General features: G+C 38.8%; 1 protein-coding gene across 3 annotated transcripts in view; it reads left to right on the plus strand.

The window, feature by feature from the left end:
- The window catches only part of NCAM2 (neural cell adhesion molecule 2), a 238,480-nt gene that overhangs the window by 180,362 nt on the left and 35,722 nt on the right, over nucleotides 1-22,396 (plus strand). For all 3 annotated transcript variants that reach the window (XM_075197113.1, XM_075197115.1, XM_075197114.1), the window contains exon 15: nucleotides 21,379-21,559. In XM_075197113.1, the coding sequence (XP_075053214.1) occupies nucleotides 21,379-21,559 (181 nt within the window). The remainder of the gene's footprint in view (nucleotides 1-21,378; nucleotides 21,560-22,396) is intronic.

The following is a 22,396-nucleotide window of genomic DNA, read 5'->3' on the forward strand; positions in this document are numbered from 1 at the left end:
CAGAACCCAAAGTACATTGTGAATGCTGATACAGACTGCCTGGTTATCTGAGCTGCTTATTGGCCCTGATTCATGTGCAAAAGCGAATCTCAGGTCCCATAACGTGTCGGGGAAAAAAACGGTTGTTTAGTTTATAAAGCTATTAAGCTCTATACTATATCCTCGGTGATTAAAGAATCCAATACAACCAGATTCAACAGAAAATTATTATGCTCAGTAGATGTTAGCCAGGATCATGAGGATAGACATGCCTGTTCCCACCAAAAGTGGGTCTGTTCCCATTATGTGTTGTATTTTGCGTAAAATTGTTCCGTAGATGCTCAGAAATGGACTATACACCAGTGAGCATGCAGGTAATATATCTTCGAACGCAAAAGACACTTCCCTCCTACGATTTCAAGGGCGGAACTAGGGAGGGAAAGGAGTAGATGCACGTAGACCATGTACAGTAAGGGCATACCAAGCTCGAGCACATGCACATCCATATGATTCAAGCTCTGAGGATCACTCAGGTATGTGATTATTAGCCGGTTCACTTGCACCAGCTAGAGGGCAGCTGCAAGTGTCAATTGACAGTGATGATGGGGTTGTATGCATGCCAGAACATGTTTGCAATAAAGAACAACTGTAACAATGCATTTTATGTAGAGTAGACATTAATAGCATCCTGATATACTGTAAATATTTAATGTAGAAAAATATATATATATTTTTTTTTAATATTTATTATTATATTATATTATTAACTGGTGTTAATGTCTTTTATATTTTTTATTATCTGTTCGTTCTGATAGGACTTTATACTTTTTGCACATTTGCATAGTTCGTACCCTGCAGTGCATTGCATCTGTCTGCTTACGGCAAGTGCCGTACACTGGGTTGCCGCCAGAAATTCCAGGCCCCCAGTATAAATGTAACAGGTTGGACCTCCCTCTTTCCTTCTCGCAACCCAACCCATTTTTTAATTTTCCTCTACCCAACATCTGGCTCCTCATCCCATCCCCTCCCCTTTTTCTCTCCAGCCAACCCCTGTCCCCGGTTCTCTCTAACCCATGCAATAGTTTGCTTACCTCTCTGTTTCTCTTCTTCTTCTCTGCTTCTTCTTGCTGGCTCATTTCAGCTCCTCCTTATTGACAGCATTGTTATTTAATTAGGTATGTCAGCGACACTGTAAGGGAGAAGGTAGCCAGGCACTTTTCTGCCTTGTTGCTGCTCTCTGTCCAGGAGCTGGGCGCCTCTCTCTTGGGAAAATGTGCATCTGGGGTGACAGATGGGAGGAAAAATGGTGCCCCACACCTCTCGGGAGTGGTGGTGGACACGATGCCTACAAGAGGCCTTATCCTTTAATTAAGAGCAGAGGCCCCAACGCAACCCCTCACATCTCCGGAGCAGCTGCTGCCTAGAAAGGAAGCTTAACACATCCCTTAATTCGCTGCCAAGGCCCCCTAATAAATCTGTTTGGGCCAGGGCTGGACAGCCCTCCTATTGCTGTTAGGCCCCATACTGCTGTACTCGCCTGATAGCAGCCCAGGCCGTATAGGTAGAGCGTACTCATACCTGTATTCAACTACCAACATTTCTTCAGATCCTCTTGAGCATATCTGTGTGCAATTTCCTTCCAATTTAAAAAAACACTTGGCGTTCCTTGATGAATTAGGCCCAGTGTGTTTCACTGGTCAAGTTGGCCTCCTCTGAGGGGTGATTATGGTCATATTTATTTAAAAAATAAGTTTGATGTTTATATATAGATGGCGTTACACTCATCTAAGCAAAAACTTATTTAATTTTCGTAAGTGTTAAAGTTTCAGAAAGCATGTAGAAAGGTTACATTATACATTTGGCATATATTTAATTGTGTGCTGGGGGGGGGCTAATAGTACAAAAAAAAGGAACGGTAAATTGTAATTTGCTCTCCAGTCATAAATTATCCCTTTTATGCAATAATTTATAAACAACAAATATGTGTAGAGGACATACGATAAATCCTTTCAATATACATTTCTACAGAACTTGTTATGTTAGTTTAACTACTTCATTGTGTAACCTTTTTAAATACATCACTTTCTCTTTACTTCTGAGAAGTTGTGTGTTGGGTCATATTAAATGGGGAGATATTCAGAACTCCTAATAAATGAATTTAGTAGCAGTAGTGGTGGTATTGTAATATGATTATAAAGCATCAACATACATTGGAGTACTGTGCAATTGGAAAAATTAAGCAAATTTATATTGATAGCCATACAGTGTTGTGAGTCACACAGGAAGAGGACATGCACGGTCGAGCTTAATGTCAACTTGCTACAGTCCTACATGTATTGCAGGGTTTCTTAAGGTAAAAATCAGGACAAAAAGTGGGGCCCATTTAATATGCCAAAATTTAAAAAGTATGCTGAGTTGAGACTACTAATAAACCAATTATATTTTTCTTGCTTATATTTTAATAACAGTAATATACTTACAGACTTTCCAATATTTGGGAATTCGACCTCGGGACTGGGAACATGGCCATATCATGACGGGAGGTTGCCAGCCCCAGGGTTGGGCCTACTGCTTCTGAAGTGCCCCGTACTCTCCTCCTCTCAAAATTGCGACTGTCCCGCCTACATCTGGACAGTTGGGAGATATGTACTTAATAATGTAGCAACATACTGTGACTGAACCATTGCAAGACTATCACAAAATCTAATCTGAGTTGCAGTTGTAATTGTTGAAGAACCTCTGGATGTCGGCAACTGTTAGAGACAGGAAGAGACTTCATATTACTATTAAAATATTATGTATTTATTTATCTTTGACTCCAATTATTTTAGGGTCACCTTTATATGTAAACTCCCCAAATCATTTTTGAAATGGGTTTGTTAATTTAGGAGCCAAAACGGTGGGGAAGGTATTTTGTTTTAATTTCAACTTTTTGCAATGTCTCAAAAGCAACCTGAAGCAACCTCTTTAATTTTAATATGCAAATTAGGATTTGGCCTCAGTTAAGCATTCATCAGGATCTATTGTAAAAGGATTCTATGTTCCACTAGCTAAAGCCTACTCCGTAGCACTTTACATTTTTGTGAAAAACACAGTAATAAAACTAGAATGAATATTAACAGACAGAGAAAGTGATAATCTATAGGGAAATAGGAGTGTGGTGCACAAGGTTAAGTGACACTTATTGCATAAATACTAAAATATAGATTAAATTCAGAAGTGTATTAAACACACACATTTTAGCATTTCTGCATTTTTTCCCCAATGAAAGCTAGTTTATTTTGTACTTCAACCGAAATTAATCAGTATGCTTCCTCATATCTGCAGCATATAAGAGCGGAACTGTTCAAAGGATGTGTTAAGCCAGTAGCTTTCATTATGAGCTACTCCACATTTGTTTATTGTTTGCTTGCTGAACCTTGTGAGTGAGATTTCTCTGATGCTTGCTTTTTCAGCAGCTGGAGCTGTGTCTTTTGGCCTACACAAAAAAATAATTTGTAATGAATTATTGGTGGAGCAAAGGCTGAGAATTTAAATTTCATCATGAAAACTGAAACGAAAGTGCTGCAGTCTAAACGGCTTTATGATAAGCATGTGAGTCTTTACTTAATGTAGGCTTTATCCTTTGGTGCACTCAGTGGATTAGGCAGGATAATCCAGGTTTTATGGGGTTTTCCAGTTATGCTGCCGATCAGGACTTTTGTCCTGTTTTCAGGACAGTTGGGAGATGTTTACCGCAAATGGGTGTCCCTTTGATGTGCACAACATGAAAGGAGGTAGTTTTAGCGGAGGGGAGAGGTCTGGGGGATTTCTAGTGCTTCCAAAGTGCTGGGCATGCTGCCAGGAGACATGGCATGCTGTAACATGAAGTGGCCCCTGTGTAGACTCATCACGCCTCTTTCTCTTGTGTGTGCCCACCCAAGGTGTGCCCGTTGTCCTGATTAGAAAATTGACGTCCTACTGAATGTTTTGGAAACTTGTATATTGCATATCATAGCAGTCTTACATCAGCTGCAGATGAATGGACTAAATCTGAACAACACATATAAACAGTTCGCTATTGCGCTTACTCTATCTACTGGTCTCTCACAAAATGGCTGCTTGTTTGAAGACACATTATGATAGTAATTTTATCTCATCTAGAGTGTACTGTGTGATCTACCTAATGGCAGAGAGTAGGTATAGGACAGTGTTGGCTAACCTGTGACACTCCAGGTGTTGTGAAACTACAAGTCCCAGCAATAAGCTGCTATATATTGGCAAAGCATGCTGGGACTTGTGGTTTCACAACACCTGGAGTGTCTCAGGTTAGCCAACACTGCTATAGGAAGAAGTGTCTGTAAGATTATAAGGAAAATACACTGCAGTTCTGGACATTCCTCGTGACAGATAAGAAATTATATAGTTTTATGGCAAAATATATATTGTACAAACCTGATCTTTGAATATTTTTTAAACTGTAATTTTTGGGAGAAAATATATTTGTTTATAAATATTTAGAGAGATATGAGTCTTAGCGCTGGCTTTTTAGATCATTTATTGCTATTCTTTAATACTTTTAGCTAATGCTACCTTTTTCTGTATGATCATTTTTTCCAAATTCTTCTACTGTTTTACTTTTTCTCTGTAACACTCAACCTATTTTGTACAAAGTAGCATAGCTTACAGCAGTAGGATGGGAAATATAGAAAAACTGCTACATTGCCTCATCTTTTTAATTTGCACATTTATTTGTGCTAATGTCTACCAGGTGCAAATTGAGCTATTTAAAGTATACAATTAATTGCAACAATATCCTATTTTCAATTTAATAATTGTCAAAGGGAGCTCTTGTAGATAATTGTTTTTATAATAAAAGCACAACTACACTTTGTCTTGCTATCTATGTAGTAGATTCTATTGTGTTTCAAGTAGTTATTTTAATTGTCTTGTCTGCATTGTTCCACAAGTACAGCTAGTTCCCAGGTGGACTAAACATCATTGTTACATATTTTCTCTATTACAAGTGTATAATCTGTCCTTTGTAACTAATTTTACAGAACACATAAAACTGTTTTTATGTTAAATAATATATTATAGTCCAAGGTGGACTGACCTGTCTCTCATTTCCATTTATTGAGGGTTTTGTTAATCCTGTTACACCAATTTTGTTGCATCTAATAATAGCCAATTTCTCTCTTTTTTTCACAAAGAGAACAAAACATTTCTACTGGGCTATAATTTAAATTTCAGAGCTATCCTGTATTTCATATGGCATTTTGGAAAACAGGAGACCAACTATATGTCTAAACTAATAGGATGTATGAACTTTGTTTCATATCATTTGACTACAATCTTCCATTATCATTTTAATAGGCGTCTCATATCCCTAATCTATGCTGTTGTAAATGTTTAGATGCATTGATTGGCTGTAGGTAGGTTCAGCCCAGCAGTAGAACTACAGCCATTGCAGAGTGTGTGGCCCTCTGGAATTAAGGATAGCCCGGGTAATGCCGGGTCACACTCCTATGGTCCCGTTCTGCTTTTCCGACCGTGTATGGGGAAGTCCCAGTAGGGAAATCATTGCACATGTGCTAGCAACCATGCATGGTGAGAAGAGCACAAAGTGGGGGCAAACAAAAGTGGTGACTAGACAGTCAAAAAACAGCTATACCTATTAATATAACTGTTTTCAGTTGCTATACTTTATTTATATAGCACTGAAATATTACGCACCATTGTACAATCAGAGAATTTTTATTAATGAAAACAAATCCCATCTTGATATATTTTAGTCTATGGGGTATATTTACTAAACTGCGGGTTTGAAAAAGTGGAGATGTTGCCTATAGCAACCAATCAGATTTTAGCTGTCATTTTGTAGAATGCACTAAATAAATCTGATTGGTTGCTATAGGCAACATCTCCACTTTTCTAAACCCGCAGTTTAGTAAATCTAGCCCTATGTGTTGCTTTTTTGTTGATTTTCTGCATACAGTTGTTTACTATGTTTTTATATTGCAGTTCTATACAAAAATGTTCCAAGACCCCTAAAACTATCTCTCTGTTTTATTATGCCATCAAGCTGTAGACTGTAGGGTTATTTACGATCCCGCAAAAAGGCAACTATAGTTTGCTTGTTAGCGTAAAATACTCTTATTTTTTCACCAAGTTTATAACAAATAGTATTCTTACTTTCCAGAATGAAAAATGTTTTGTACAAACATTTGAGGGATTGCAGCCCAAGATGGGATTAAACATGACAGAAAATGTAAAAATATCCTTTTAAAGTTTCTTTTGAACCATAGACATTAATTAATGACATCATTTACATTTATCTTCTAAGATACTGCTTGATGGATCCTCAGTCATACAGCCTCATTTATAACAGAAATATTGTTGTGACAACAGAGGAACACTGGGATAGGCTGCAGTACTGCAGGAATGATTGGTCGGCATGTTCACTGCAGCTCATCCTGAAATATGATGGTCTTAAGTACTTGTATAAGTCCAAGGTAAAAGCTATATGGCGCCAGTGATAGGTCCTTCTAGATTCTTGTATGCACCTGTTTCTTCTGGTGCTTTAAACCTGTCTGAGTCCTGACCTTGCCTGTTATCTGTGTGTCCCAACTTTAGTTTTGGATTTTAGTTATTCTCTTGAACAATGTTTTGCTACTGTTTCTTCATAATTGTTGCTGATCTCGACTTGACTCTGTTTGCATGGGTTTCCTCTGGGTGCTCCGGTTTCCTCCCACAAACCAAAAACATACTAGTAGGTTAATTGGCTGCTATTAAATTGACCCTAGTCCATATGTCTGTCCTTGTGTTAGGAAATTTAGACTGTAAGCTCTATTGGGGCAGGGACCGATGTGAGTGAGTTCTCTGTTAGAGGCACTATATAAATAAAATTAATAAATAAATGATGATGATGATGACCCTGACTTTAGTTTTGTACACTAATCTGGTGCTATACCTGGCCTAACATTGTCCTTGTGCTTTCTTTGTCTCTGAACTTAGAGCCTGTTTTATACTTCTAGTTTCCTAGGTCTGGTACACTGAATCCCTTGTTAATAAAGAACCCTGACTCATGCATATGTCCTGAGGGCAATTCAGTATAGGTAAGCACAAATAGCTTTAAAGAACAGAGTGATTATATAGGTTAAGCATATATTAGCCTGGTCACTGGAGTTTATCTTCAGGGAGTGGGACCTGAAGTAATAATTGTCTTTATTTAATGTTTTTGTTACATTTTGTATTTTTGACAATAAAATTGTGCTTTCTGGTACACGAGAAATATAGGTATATGTAAAAAAAAAGCTCACCCATTGGTCTAGAGAAGTCAGAGATGGCCCGGCAGTGTTAGACTACTCCACATGTGGCAGCGCAGGAGACCCTCCCAGTAGCTCTGACAGCATTCTAATAAACCCAGAAAGTGCTTACCTCTTGGAAGTTCAAGGAGGCCAAGCACCACAGCAGAGAAAACTTGGCTTGACGTTGGTACTACACCAGCAGAAATAAATTAAATATGACCGGGTAAAGATTAGTTCACCCAGGCCAGACTAAGCAGTGTCAGTGCTGAGAGCTAGCTACATGTGAGCAGGGGGGGTGGACACCCCCTACCACTATAGTAAATGTACAGTGCCCAGGCTGACTTTTGTGTACAGATAATGGGGTCAGCCTGAATTGGTTAACGTGGTTGGGAGATGATATACCCTGCCCCTGGATCTGTGTGTCATAGAGTATAAAAGAAGGGATTGTAGACCATATAAACAGTATACACTCTATATTTTTGTTGTTTGTGTATACACGTAATGTAACAGATCTTATAAAATAAGATGACAAACATCCTTTACTATTTAGATCTTACTTGTTCATGTGAGATGCCAGTTCCCGCTGAGTCTCTGTGCCAAGATTATTGTGCACCCTTCAATCCAACCACTCTCTGACCTGTGTTTATCCTATCAACCCGAGATACATTTTTGTCAGCTACCCACAGTCCTGATCCACAGTAAGCAGCCAGAAAGGATGCCAGCAGAAAAACAAGCAAATAGACATAGCTCAAGAAGTGAGAGTAGTTTCAGGTGCTGGGAAGGAGTCTGGTGGTAGCAATGGTTACTCTCCTACAACTGGGCACATTACATTGGTGTGCAGTTTACACTCAGATGGTGAATGGTCAGTGTAGCCAAGTAACACCTGTAGGAGTATTCTGTGATGACTTGTTGATAACTAGCAAAACCACATAACATGTAGTAGAACTGGTGGCAGACTAAGACCATTACATCACTATAGTACTTATGCTGCGTAGCCATACTTTTGCACCTTTGCAAATGTGTAATAAATAACTGTTTCTTTCTCAATTTTTTATGATGCTTTTAAAGCAATAATTGAATGTTCATATCAACAAAAGTAAGGACATTAAAATTATATAAAAGATTTTGTTTGCAAAAATAGATCATAGTTAACTACTCTCCTGGAATGTCCAGGAGACTCTAGATTTTAGGGAGTTCTCCCGGACTCCCGGGAGAGCAGGGCAAGGTCCCGTATCCTGCCGACCATTAGTGAAGTGGGTGGGGCAGGGCTAACTGTGTCATCCTGGGTTAACCAGCAGCTGTAATAGCCCCGAAATTGGAATAGTTTAGCAGAGGGGTGGGGCCTAATGGCGTGATTCACATAACCATGCATTTGGAATGCAGCAGCGAGAGCTCTCCTCCTGGAGAGGAGATCTCCAAAGTTGGAAAGCACAAACAAGATGCATGCGAATAACATATATGTTATCTTGTTTCAATCCTGAATACAATCTAAAAAGTTTTCTTATGAACAAATAGATTTATCACAGTACAAAAAAAGGAGTGGTTTCAAATAATGTCAAGTCAATCAATCTTAAATCTGTGTATGTCAGTTGTCCAGAGTCTAATCTGGGCATGGCTTACTGCTCCTCATTCTGGAATATTCTTCTTGAGTTGGAATTATTTGGGTGGCAAGACTCGACTCAGCAGCCTATTAGGAACATTTTAAAGGAAGAAAATTGCAGGTAGTCCAGTGACCCAGCCCAAGGAAGCCCATTATGGGATTGGCCCAGGGGGCAGATGCCCCTCTGCCCCCCCAGCCTAGCCTGCCCCTGCATCCTATCATATTATGATGCAAATCTACAGGATGCTGATTCAGAAAATGTTCTAGGTTCTCCTATCTTTGTTCAGGTGGGTAACCCCAATATCGGTAAATACACATTTCTCACCACAATCTTCATTCTTACCACCAATTACTCTATGATTATACAGTTCTTGAGCTAGTAGAAACCCCTTACGTTTTTATGAGTAAAGTAGATTACGGAGGCAGATCTGGTACCTTATGATTACCTGTTGAAAAATTATTTGTTCCATTACCAGTTTCTACCATTGAGGAATTTTTTAGCACAATGTTCATGAAGAAGAACATTGTAGATTAATATTAACAAAAAACAAACAAACCACTTATATTAGCAACTAGAGTGGTAATGTCTCTCTTCTTTTCTTCACTCTTCAGGGTCAGTGTCTTCTTTCCGTACCTTTTTCAGACTCCCAAAACAAACTGATTATATTAGGATAAACAACTTTGTTATTTTCTGCTTGCTCCTGGTTCTTTGCCATATCAGCTACATTCTTGCAGTGTGATGCGTGGATCCAAGCCGTATTTGCCGGCGTATAAGATGACTTTTTTGACCTGAAAAACATGCCTCCAAGTGGGGGGGTCGTCTTATATGCCGGGTGCCAAACTCAGGGGTCTCAGGGGTGCCGCGGGCCAGCCATAAAAAAAACCAAACAGAAACACCAATCTGCGCGGCGCCGGGACTCAGCATCCTCCTCTCTCACGCAGCCTGTCATATATCAGTGACAGGCTGCGTGAGAGAGGAGGATGCTGGGTCCCGGCGCCGCGCGGATTGGTAAGTGTTTCTTTTTTTTTTTTTATGGCTAGGGCGCGGCAGAGGGGGCAAAGTGAGAGAGGGAGAGAGGGACAGATGAGAGTGACAGGAGGAGGACAGAGGAGAGTGACAGCAGAAGAAGGTAAGTGTTATTAGTATGTGTTATGCTATGTTTGTTTTATGTTATGTCATGTCAATGCAGAGTGTGTGATCAGCATATATGAGTGTGTGTGTGATCAGCATATATGAGTGTGTGTGTGTGTGTGGGGGCCAGTGACTTCATGCAGTGTGTGTGTGGGGGCCAGTGACTTAATGCAGTGTGTGTGGGGGCCAGTGACTTCATGCAGTGTGTGTGTGGGGGCCAGTGACTTAATGCAGTGTGTGTGGGGGCCAGTGATTTAATACAGTGTGTGTGGGGGCCAGTGATTTAATACAGTGTGTGTGGGGGCCAGTGATTTAATACAGTGTGTGTGTGGAAGGTGTGCGGAAGAGGGAGTAGTCTTATACGGCGAGTATATAACAAACTCTATAATTTTGAGTGGAAATGTTGGGGGTCGTCTTATACGCCCAGTCGTCTTATACGCCGGCAAATACGGTATCTCTTTCAGCAACTTTCAATATTGTGGTCATTGTTCTTAATGTCCTTCCTATCGATCTGTAAAACAAAAAAAAAAACTTAAAAATGTTCTTACCATAACATATTCTCCTGGCTTTATATTATGACAGTTCTCATTTTGCATCGGTGGTGCATATAATTTTAGTGTCTTTTGTTGTTTCTGTAACTGTTTACTCATTTGTATCAGGTACTTCACTGTTATATCTTATGTACATTTTAAAGTGTGGGGGACCTAGAGTCTTCACCTCAACAATACCATCATCTGTTACCACTGCATATCCTGTCCATAATTCCCCTGTCTCAATTTGTCAATGACAACTACTAAACACATAGAAAGTGAGATCTGCTTCTGGTTAGGGTTTATCCTTAGGGGCATATTCATTTGTTGGGGTTATAGCCAAAATTCTCGCGTCGCGCGCACTATTACCATCATTACAGTAATAGTGAGCGTAAATACCGTTATTACGGTAGTTTTCTTGCTGGATTTCAACTTGCGGCTCAGGGAGCTGCGAGCTGAAATCCGGCTTACTATTACCGTAATAATGGTAATAGTTTTAACGCCCCGGGCATATTCAACAATTGAATATGCCCCTTAATGTCAGATTTATCAGTAAAAGCTTGGTCCAAAAACTTCAAACAGTCATGACTTTGCATTAAGTCAGCAATAATCATATACCTGTCATTACTATCTTAGGCAAACTCCGCCCTTTGTTTATGTCCATGCACGCTGGGTAAGAACATAGCAGGATTCAGGGTAGTACCCCGAATGGTAAATTGAAGAGGAGCCATAAAAGCTAATTTCCATTTGTAAATCTGGCAATAGATACATGTCGAACTTGTGCTAGATGCATCAAGGCCAAAACAGTATGTGGTACATAAAGGGTTAATTCATAGTTAAGCACTAGATCTTCTGTCTTATCCACTACTAATGGTGCAGCTGCAACTACACTTAAACAGATTGACAAGCAACCGGCAACTGTGTCTAATTGGGCTTTAAAATAACCAATAAGCCTTTGATGATCACCATGTAACTGTGCTAAAACTCCAGCTGCACATAACTAAAAAGGTATGTCCTTCAATTTATGTAGTGGCAAGTGCACATCCAGTATAACTTGAACTCTTTCTGTGGAAAAATATCTCAGTCCTTGGGTCAAGCAATGCCATAAATACTTAACCTGAGTCTGGCAAGGTTGCAATGTATCTCTGGATAAATTGTGGCCAGAATATTAACAGCAAACTGATATCCGCAAGGACTGTATAGAGGCAGAATACCAAAGTAAGATATCAACATATCTATAATACAGAACCACATTGTGGTATTAAAGCCTCTGGATAATCAGACAATAAAATTAAAGGCTCAACATCTGCAGTTTCTGCAGCATCTAAACTCAGTGAACTACAGGTATGATCATCATATAATTATGGAAAAGAATATTGCAGCGGCTGTCCAGAAATCTGCTCATGTGGTTTTTCAAAAGTCATTGTTCCTTCTTGCTGGTTGTACTCTGAGGACACAATAGGCATAGCACTAGGATTAACAGTTTTGGGGGATGGGTGAGGATTTGAAAAAAATTGTGGCTGATTACACCCCCTACACCCCCCCTGGAGTTATGGGCAGGAAGATACCCCTTCGTCATATTAATACCCCCTCTTAATTTGTCTCACCCTCTCCCAAATGAATGACAATTATAAGAATAATGACCTTGTCCACATGTGATACAGAGAACAGCGATTTTTAGTTGTTATTCAATAACAAATGGGGTACTATAAGTCCTAGACATTTCCTGTTTCTATAAAGTTTGTAATTGAACAGTTAATAACTTACCGTATATACCCATGTATAAGCCGAGTTTTTCAGCACATTTTTGTATGCTGAAAAAGGCACCCTCGGCTTATACACGGGTGAACTTACCTGGTGTCCCGTCCCTCAGTTGTTAAGTTCCGCAGTGGAACGCATGTGCGTTCCACCGACAGGAAGTTCGGCATTTGGAACGCAAACTTGCGTTCCAAATGCCGAACTTCCTGTTGGTGGAACGCACATGCGTTCCACTGCGGGGGAAGGAAAAGGCTGTAGCCAGAAACTCGGCTGTGGAGCTTTGCTCCCTAGAGACTCTAGGGCGCAGCGCAGTGCCTGCTTAAGATTTACTGTAGCTGTTCCCATCGCTGCCTTCCTTTTTCGTGGAACTCTGGAGCATGGAAGGCAGGCAACACCCCCAAGTCCCACGGAATCCAGACTGAACCATAAGGATAGAGGATTTCCGTGGCACACCACATACTGGAGCGATGGCCTAACGCCACTCAATGCACCCTGAACCCCCTTACACCACCAAGGTAATTGTAACATCTTTCAACCATTTAAACATGTTAAAGCCTTTTCACCACAGTGTATAGGTGCGCTAAATACATTTTGGAAAGTCATAAATTGGTTAACAATCCATTACTTAGACGACAAGCAAACAACACACATGATATAAAAATGCATATAGAGATGTAAATTAAAAACATAATAATGAATAAATCTAAAAAAATTACCAGTAGCTGCTGCATTTCCCACCCTAGGCTTATACTCGAGTCAATAAGCTTTACCATTTTTTTGTGGTAAAATTAGGTACCTCGGCTTATATTCGGGTCGACTTATACTCGAGTATATACGGTATGCTTTAAATCTTCCTTTTTTGCCAATATTAACATTATGATTACTAATCAAAGTTTTAATTTCCAAAAAAGTTTCGCCTCTCCATTCTGCAGTAGCAATTTGAAACCTACTTCTCACTTCATCTATTAACCCTTCTACTAAAACTGCAACAGCTATTTTCCTATGCTGTGCTATGTCCGCAACATCTGCTATACCCATATAATGTGACATTTCAATCGCAGCCCTTGCACGATAATCCTCAGAAGATTCAATTATCTTTTGCTTAATTGTGAACAGTTTTAACCAATCAACTCGCTGGGGGAAAGACCACCTCAGCTGTGCTGTGATATTAGTAATATTAGTTTGAGTAGCAGCATCATTCATGCATTGAAAATTATCATGCGCAAGCGCTGACTTTTTTCTTCTTAATCATCATCATCATCATCATTTATTTATATAGCGCCACTAATTCCGCAGCGCTGTACAGAGAACTCATTCACATCAGTCCCTGCCCCATTGGAGCTCACAGTCTAAATTCCCTAATATAGACACACACTCACACATAGACACAGACTGACAGACAGAGAGGGAGACAGACAGAGAGGGAGAGACTAGGGTCAATTTTGATAGCAGCCAATTAACCTACCAGTATGTTTTTGGAGTGTGGGAGAAAACCGGAGCACCCGGAGGAAACCCACGCAAACACGGGGAGAACATACAAACTCCACACAGGTAAGGCCATGGTCGGGAATCGAACTCATGACCCCAGTGCTGTGAGGCAGAAGTGCTAATCACTGAGCCACTGTGCTGCCCAATGATCTGATCTGTTTTTCTATATGTGCGCCCTGTTAAGTGATCATACAATTGAGCTGTCTGCCTATCCTCTCGTATTTTATCTTTTTCTGATTTACTAGGGGCATATTGTACCCCCCCGCCCCCCCCCCCACAGCATCAAGCTCCGTTGCAGCCGCTGCTCCATCTGTTGACACTGCTGATATTGCAACCACTCCCTGATCAACTATTTGCATCTGCAGAATCCTCTAAATGACTAGTGCCATTTTATATCTATAATTAATTCATCAGGCTCGCTTTTTGTACTAGAGTAATCTTCCAATCATTATAACTCTGCCAAGAAAAACAAGCTTACAGGCTGAGATGGCTGGTAAAGGAGGAGATCTGCCCTGCTGTCAATGTGAGATTTAACTGTTTCAGAATTAACTCTTTCAGATTTAACTACTTGTGCAACGTGATGGCTCACAGCTTTTTTCTTTTTTTTTTTTTCTTTTTGTTATTTCTTTAAGCCCTTCAACATGCAAAATATTATGTCATAAGCAACTTAGCTTTCTGATTTTTAAATGTATTTGTTTCCGTATACACATTATCCAAAATCATGTTATCAAAAGAACCAGCAATGGGAAAGCGTTTATCATAATGATTAGTCATCTTTACCCAGTCATGTACAAATCTCTCAGAACAAATATTGTGACCCCCCACATAACTTCAGAAAGTCCACCAGGCCCCTCGTCTGGTAAAATAGCCCAAACTCTTTGATTGCTTATTATTATTTTTATTATTATTATTAATATTATTATTTTTATTATTGCGCTTATTTTTTTTCAACATTCATACATGCATTCACCAATAAACGTTTCCCAGCTCAAATTGCCTTTATTCTACTAGCCAAAATCTATATGGCGTAGTATTTAGCAAAAGTGGCTCACAGAAATATTACATGTTTTAATGCATGAATTTAAAGGTAACAATTATTAAAAAAGGTTATTTTGTTCCGCAACTCAGATTTTAGTGGAAAAATAAAAGGTAACCAGCAAGAAATATAAGATTCACTTTTTGTTTGAAAAATAAAAGTCCTCATTTTCGTACCTTTTTCAAACAGTCGGACGCTTTTTTCAATCAAGTGGTGCAGAGCCAGCAACCAAAACTTTTCTTCCACAAGAAAAACTGTGATTGGAAATCTCGGACGAGTGACCAATTAAAGCAATAATTGAATGTTCATATCAGTAGAACCAAGAACATTAAAATTTATGAAAGTTTTTATTTACAAAAATGGACGCATGCACATAATATATGCTATCTTGTTTTAATCCTGAATACAATCTAAAAAAAAAAATCCCATGAACAAGTAGTTTTATCATAGTATCAAATTCTGACCCTGCCATCTGCATGTCACAACACAAAATGAGATCCGTCATATCAGCAACATTTTTCCAATCTTCAGCTGTCCTGTTTTGGTGAGTTTGTTCCCATTGTTTTCTTAGTTGAGAGGAATGGAATTTGGTGTAGTCTTGTGCTGTGTGTTCAGAGATGCTGTTCTGCATACCACTATTGTAACACATGGTTATTTGTAGAGATGTTTGTGCTCGGTTTTCTGAAAACCGATCCCTCTCGAACTTAAGGGATCCGAGTAGGCTCACGAGCCGGCTTGGTACTTTCGCGCATCCTTAGGTCTGAATCGAGGCAAAATGTCATTGTTGCGTTGTCGGATCTCGGGGGTTTTGGATTCTCTAAGTACATCCCTCCCCAGGAGATCCAGCGCCATTGCTCACAGCAGTGTTCTTGTCACTCTACAGTCTCCAGTGACATTGCTCAGTGCCATTGCTCACACAGAAACAGGGGTAGCAGTGTTCTTGTCACTTGAGAAAAAATGACTGGAAATTAATGTTATTGAGGTCAATAATAATGTAGGAACAAAAAAAGAGCCAAATTATGTGATTTTTGAAAAAAAATAAGGATTTTAGAAAATAAATTGGGATCCAAAACCAAAACACAAGAGGGCGGTTTTGCCAAAACAAAAACCAAAAAAAGTTAATCCAGATCCAAAACCAAAACACGGGGGTCAGTGAACATCTCTAGTTATTTGAGTTGCTGTTGCCTTCCTGTCAGCTTGAACTAGTTTGGCCATTCTCCTCTGACCTCTTTTTAACAAGGCATTTTCAGTCACAGAACTTCTGCTCACTTGATGTTTTCTTTTTTGCGCACAGTTCCCTATAAACTCTAGAGACAGTTATTTGAGAAAATCCCAGGAGATCAGCAGTTTCTGATATACTAAAACAACCCTGATTGACACCAACAATCATTCCACAGTCATTGTTACTTAGATTTCTTCAAACTTTCTGGTATTTGGTACGACAAAAGACTTCTTAACCTTGCCTTCATACTTGTAGGTGCGGCTCATGCATTAGTAATAAAATCCCAGCACAGTCAGGGTCATGTTTAAAAATGAAGTAATTCCCTGGTGCTTAGGATATGACCTAGGGGCAGTAATTGTTGGGACACATTTGATAGGATCTTTAGTGACCAAGAAAGTACAGCATGATTATGTTTCACAAGCAACTGTGCCTACGGGGATGTCAGCATGCAACTCCAAGGGAAAACATCATCAGCAAAGTGCATTACTTCATAGTGCAAGGCAAAATAGTTGAACACCACCGAGCAGCCAATGTCACACTAAAAAATACAACAACAACTCCACAGAGGAGGATATAATAGTTGGATTGGAGTTTATAAACCGATCATCAAACCTAGCAATTAATGTTTGCCAGTTCAGTGGTGAAAAGAGCTCAGGATATGGGCTACCAAGCAGTGGCGAATGGTGACGTGATCAGTTTAATCTTTCTTAATCATTTTCTCTACAAACATACAAGTGCATGTGTGGCACCTACCTAAAGAACTCTACAGGCCTCAATATTTGTTTCCATCCGTGAAGGGTTCTGGTGGTTTTGTAATGTTCTAGGCCACATTTTTCTATCCTGCTTTGATTACAGTTATTCCTTTAGTCAATACGAATTGCTAATTAATGGTTCTGAGCAAACATCCTGGGTGGCTCACAGGATGACAATGACCCGATCCACAGACCACAGGTGGTTGCCCTATATTTTCATGAGCATGACTTTGATGGCATCTATACGTCATGGCCTTCTCAGATCTGAACTCAATCAACCATTTATTGAATATTCTGGAGCACGGCCTGAGATTGCGTTTTCCATTACAATCAACCAGACGTCAGTTGAGTGACATTTTGTGGAAAATGTATGGTTGATTCCATCCTCCAAACATTGGTAGACTCAATGCCACAGCGTACACAGGCCACTCCTGCTGCCTGTGATTCCCCAACACTACAAAGGGACATCGTACTGGTGTTTAAAGTTTTTGTCCATATTATATTATATAGACGATATTTTAAAGATTGAAAGTGGAGTTGTCAGTGAGACTATCTATCTCTCTTTCTATCTATCTATCTATCTATCTATCTATCTATCTATCTATCTATCTATCTATCAGGAATAGAATCAATGGTAGCAGACTTTGGTTAGTGACACAGGGCCGAGCGGAGCCCAAGTGTGTTAACTCAATTGCAACTGAGATAGACCTGGTTATACACATCTGAGGAGCTGTATCTCTTGTGGGTGCTGGAGGACTGGTGTAACAAGGCGATTATGATGATTAGCAGCACTAGCCACTTTTGATTGGCTGATTATGGATTGACCACTCTAGCTGATAGTGTTTAATTCCTTAGGATAGCTGCTATATTATATGAAGTCATGACTGTCTATTCACATTACTTAACTGATAATTCCATTTAGACTGTGGCAGGAAAGAAGACTCCCATTTGATTTTTGAAGGCGAAAATAACAGATGTTTGTATTTAATTTAATTTAAAATCATTTAATTGAATTTCATCTGTATTTGTCTTTTGGATTTCTATTTAATTATATTTTATATGGCATTCCATTTCTTAATAACACTGCTAAAATAAATATGGTAATGCGCCTTTCACATTTATTACTAACACGTTAAGCCACATCTCTATGCTATTGTGGTGTGTAAGTATATACACTTGTTGTTTATTCTGTAAACTTAAAGCATATTGGAATGTCAATGACTGAACATATGTACTTAAAGCTTTTCATATGTGGGTGTTCTCCTTCTTACATTCAGGCAAATGCATTCAGCTCTATATCAGCCCCACACTGGTTAGTTGCACACAATGCTCTCCACCGGGAAAACTCAAATGTCTGAACTCAAATGAACTTTAATTAATTTTATCACCACAGGCAAAATTAACTATTTAAATTTAGAAAAAAAAAAAAAAAAATCTAGTCCCCATTCAGGTCATTTCCTCACTTTTTGGCCCTTCTCTATCCAATGGGTAGGTGAGCCACTTACCACTTTTTCTTTAGTGGCTGAATACACAAACACGCGCTCCTTTCTGTATCCAACCAGTCCTCTGTCTCAGACCTCCTGTCTTTTGTAGTACTCACAACCAACCTCACACTGTGTCCTCTGCCCATCTTCTTACTGAGCCTTCTCCTCAACCCCTCACTGCGCTGTCAGAGTTCTCGCTTCAGCTGTTGCTGGATGTGGTCACACACCTTTTTCACCTTCCTGGAGTGGTTCCCAATTCCATGGCAGAAACAGGTTGGAAACCAGCGCCAATTATCTTGTAACCTTCACATTTTGCTCCTGATGCTGAGTTGGACGTACGCACGTTTGAGTAGCGTAATATCTGCAAATTTGTATTGTACATCCTCACAAAACAAGCCACACATATAAACTCATATGGAGGTTTGCTCTCATCTGACACTTTTGCCTGCTTGTTAATAGTGAGGCGGGAGGGTGGAGAGAGTACAGTAATGGTGTGTGTGCACAATTGTGAACAGATGCAGACCCACACATCCAACATATATACACACCTGTCAGTAGCTGTGTCAGTTGAGGGTGTCTGAGGGCTGGTGCAAATACACATTAATGATGATGACTAACACCTGCGCTAGGTAGCCGATTCTGATTGGCCAATTGCAGAATTACCTCTAAAGCTGACAGGTGCTTTCTTCTATGTTTGTGCATGTATGCTATGATTTTATGAGTGAATTTTAGCAACATGGTTTATTTTGCTTGTTTGTACATGAGAATCTTCTGTATTCCACACTTTTTTCTACATTTGATTCCATCCTGATAACAAATGTATATTTTGCTATCATAGCAAAAGTTTTAAAAAAGTAAAAAAAAATGGGGGGTAAGTGTATTTGGTGTATGCCAGATATAATCTTGGCGCAAATAGTCCTGGTGTAGCTCTTGCGAATCGTCCAACTTTGCGTATTCACACAATTGCATTTTTCTTTAAAGCACTTTTTATGTCTGCTTTTTTATATAAATGCATTCAAACTTAGCATCAGCCTAATTATTTTTAATATGTACATTTTTGCTGGTGAACTCAAGATAGTGCCACATTTGAATATGCTGTATGTTTTTTTTGCATGTTTTACGACAAAAGATATTATTTTCAACAATGGATCTGCATCACTTCTCAGAATTGATGCATTTTACACAGCTGGCCTTTTGCCATATACAATCATGTAAATTTCCCTAGTAAATACGTTGCGATATTTGGTCAGATATATGCATCTAATTAACGTGAAGTCAGTGGATGTTAGACAAATCCCCCCTTTCTCCAAAATATTTATATCACATATATATGTATATACTACAAATAATATATTCATTATATATAATGTCAGGGTACCAAGGCTTGGTGCCCCCATTACTGATCTCTGATAACCTGATTTCCTATTAGCATAATTCTGTCGACAGGAGAGGAAGTGAAACACAAACAAGTTGTTGCAGTTTCAAAATCAGCTCTGAGGGTCTTTTCAGACTGGCGCTTTATTTATACCCAAGGTCCCGCATAAACTAGTTAACAACAAGTACATATAAGGCAATCTTTCTTTGCAACAGTAAGTACGTATAATAAAATCTCTTTAGCTCAGCAAATATTTATTTGCAACAATAAATACATATAAGGCAATATCCTTTATCCAGTACTACGTGGTTTCCTCCAGGCCGCTTTTAGCTGTCTGGCATCCTGCTATTATCTGTTCCATAGGAAACACTTGTTTTTCTTCAAGGCATAGTCCTGTATCTGTATAGTTTTGAAGGTATTTTACACATATATTTGTACATTTTAATAACTATTAATTGTTTTATACTCTCACAATAACAAACCTTATATATAAATGTCCTGTTCTAGAAAGGTGTACAAATTGCACTACCCTGCAGAAAGGAGTCAATAGAAGTACTTATGCACTGGGAATGGCTCTGCAAGTTCTTCATAGTAATTTTAATAGTAGGTCAGTAATTTAGGGCGACTTCTGGGCTCTAGTATTCTCCCTGTATGTTAGTTTATTGAAGTAATTTATTAACTCGTAGTATTTACTTATTCTTTATAAACAACAATCTTTTTGTGGAAAACGATGTGCAGTATTGAGGAACATGGCGAAAATCCATTTCATGATAATATATTTCCATTGTATAGCTAATGTGGTTTTGCTTCGTAACTGCCCCAACTGTGTTTCTTTTTTTCTTCATTTTGATTTTCTTTTCTTCTTTTTTTTTTACATTCTATTTATTTTAGTAGTTTCAGCAACTACGTAAAGAGAGAGCATTAATTATGCCAATATATAGAACGTGTTTTCAGCCATCTTATTCTAATTTACACTTGAAATATATCTTAGGAAATGATCAAATGTTGTACATTTGATAATTTACTATACTGGATAACTTGGGAAATCTAGTACTTTGTTGCTAAGATGATTTTATTTCAGGAATTGAATCTCCTAAAATATTTTACCCTGCTGTTAACAAGAGTAAATGTTTTGTCTTAAATTTCAATAATGTCAGAGCAGCTCCTATTTATCAGGAACTAATGCAAACTTCCCTGTGAAAGTCTATCCCACTATGTGCCTGGTTGTGAGTTAGGAGCAATGCAAAGAAATGGAGTAACTTTGCACCTGGGCAAAACCATGTTGCATTAGAGGGGGCAGATAAATTTAAAATGTAGGGACAGATTTATAGTTGGTATACGGCATGTCATAGATCAACTTTAATTTCAGTGTAAAAATAAAGCTGTCAAGTATTTGTGTGCTACATGAAAAAACAGTCAGTATTTTCCTTGCGTGCAAAAAAATAAGTCCGTTTGTACCCCTTGCATTGTAACATGGTGCAAAGTTGCTCCTTTTCTTTGCTTTGGTTCTAACTCAGGCCTTATATGAGAAAATTTTAGTAAATAAAGGGTACAATTGCAGTTCTGTGATAAGTCAGTATGAAACATACTTATCACATTCACATGCTTGAATATCTGTGTTTCTTACATGGAGATTTAAGCTAAGGGCTTTCATTTTATTTTACTTTTTTGACACTTTATGGATGAAATCTAAGGATAAAAAATAATACACGTACGTACTATTTTTTTCATAGAAAGACAAAGAAGATCAGTGGATTGAGAAAGAGATCATTGGAGTTAAAGACCACGTTATTCTAGAACATCTACAATGGAATATGGGATATGAAGTTCAGATCATAGCAGTAAATAGACTTGGTTATTCTGAGCCAACAATGTATGAATTTATAATGCCACCAAAGCCCAATATTATTGCAGGTAAGCTTATTTATTGTTTTATTTATAACATATGTGCAAATCTGTGTCAGCACTGTAGTAGAAGAATGTTCTGTATCAAGTATTACTAGGTTTTAAAAGAATAGCTACCTGCTTTTGCTGTTTGAGCTTTTTGGCCCAGATCAGCATTTTTTCTTTCTATTGATTTGGGATATGTCTTTATCTACTGCTGAAATGTGAAGTTAATTATTAATTTACAGGTGGTAACAATTTATATCGTGTTCTTATTCTCTTTGTTTTCTCAAGTTCTCCACAGTAAATCTGACATTGTAACTTTTCTTAAAGGCAAACAGGCTAAAAATCATAACGTATCCCATTATAGGAAATTGTGTCCCAACCAGAAGACAAGACCAGGGGCTAGATTTACTAAACTGCGGGGTTGAAGAAGAGGAGATGTTGCCTATAGCAACCAATCAGATTATAGCTGTCATTTTGTAAAAGGTACTAAATAAATGAAAGCTAGAATCTGATTGGTTGCTATAAGCAACATCCCTACTTTTTCAAACCCTCAGCTTAGTAAATCTAGCCCCTGATCTCCATTCACCGGATAAATGTGTCACTTTTACCCCATTATATCATTTTAGTTGTCTGTCCTGGTGCACCTACTCCATACTTAGCAAGATCCGCTCCCCGCTCCACCTAAATCCTCCTACTGGCTGGTACATACTACTGCACCTCCTCAATCACTGCACTTTTGTGGTGCTATATGCTTCGATTTGCACAAGCCCACCCAGATTTCTGCTAAAATGGATTTTGTGCTCTTGATTGCCCATTTGCTCTGTAAATAACCTTTCAATTTTTGCTTTGCCACCATCGACA

This window comes from Mixophyes fleayi, chromosome 2 (genome assembly GCF_038048845.1).
Source record: "Mixophyes fleayi isolate aMixFle1 chromosome 2, aMixFle1.hap1, whole genome shotgun sequence".
Lineage (NCBI taxonomy): Eukaryota > Metazoa > Chordata > Amphibia > Anura > Limnodynastidae > Mixophyes > Mixophyes fleayi.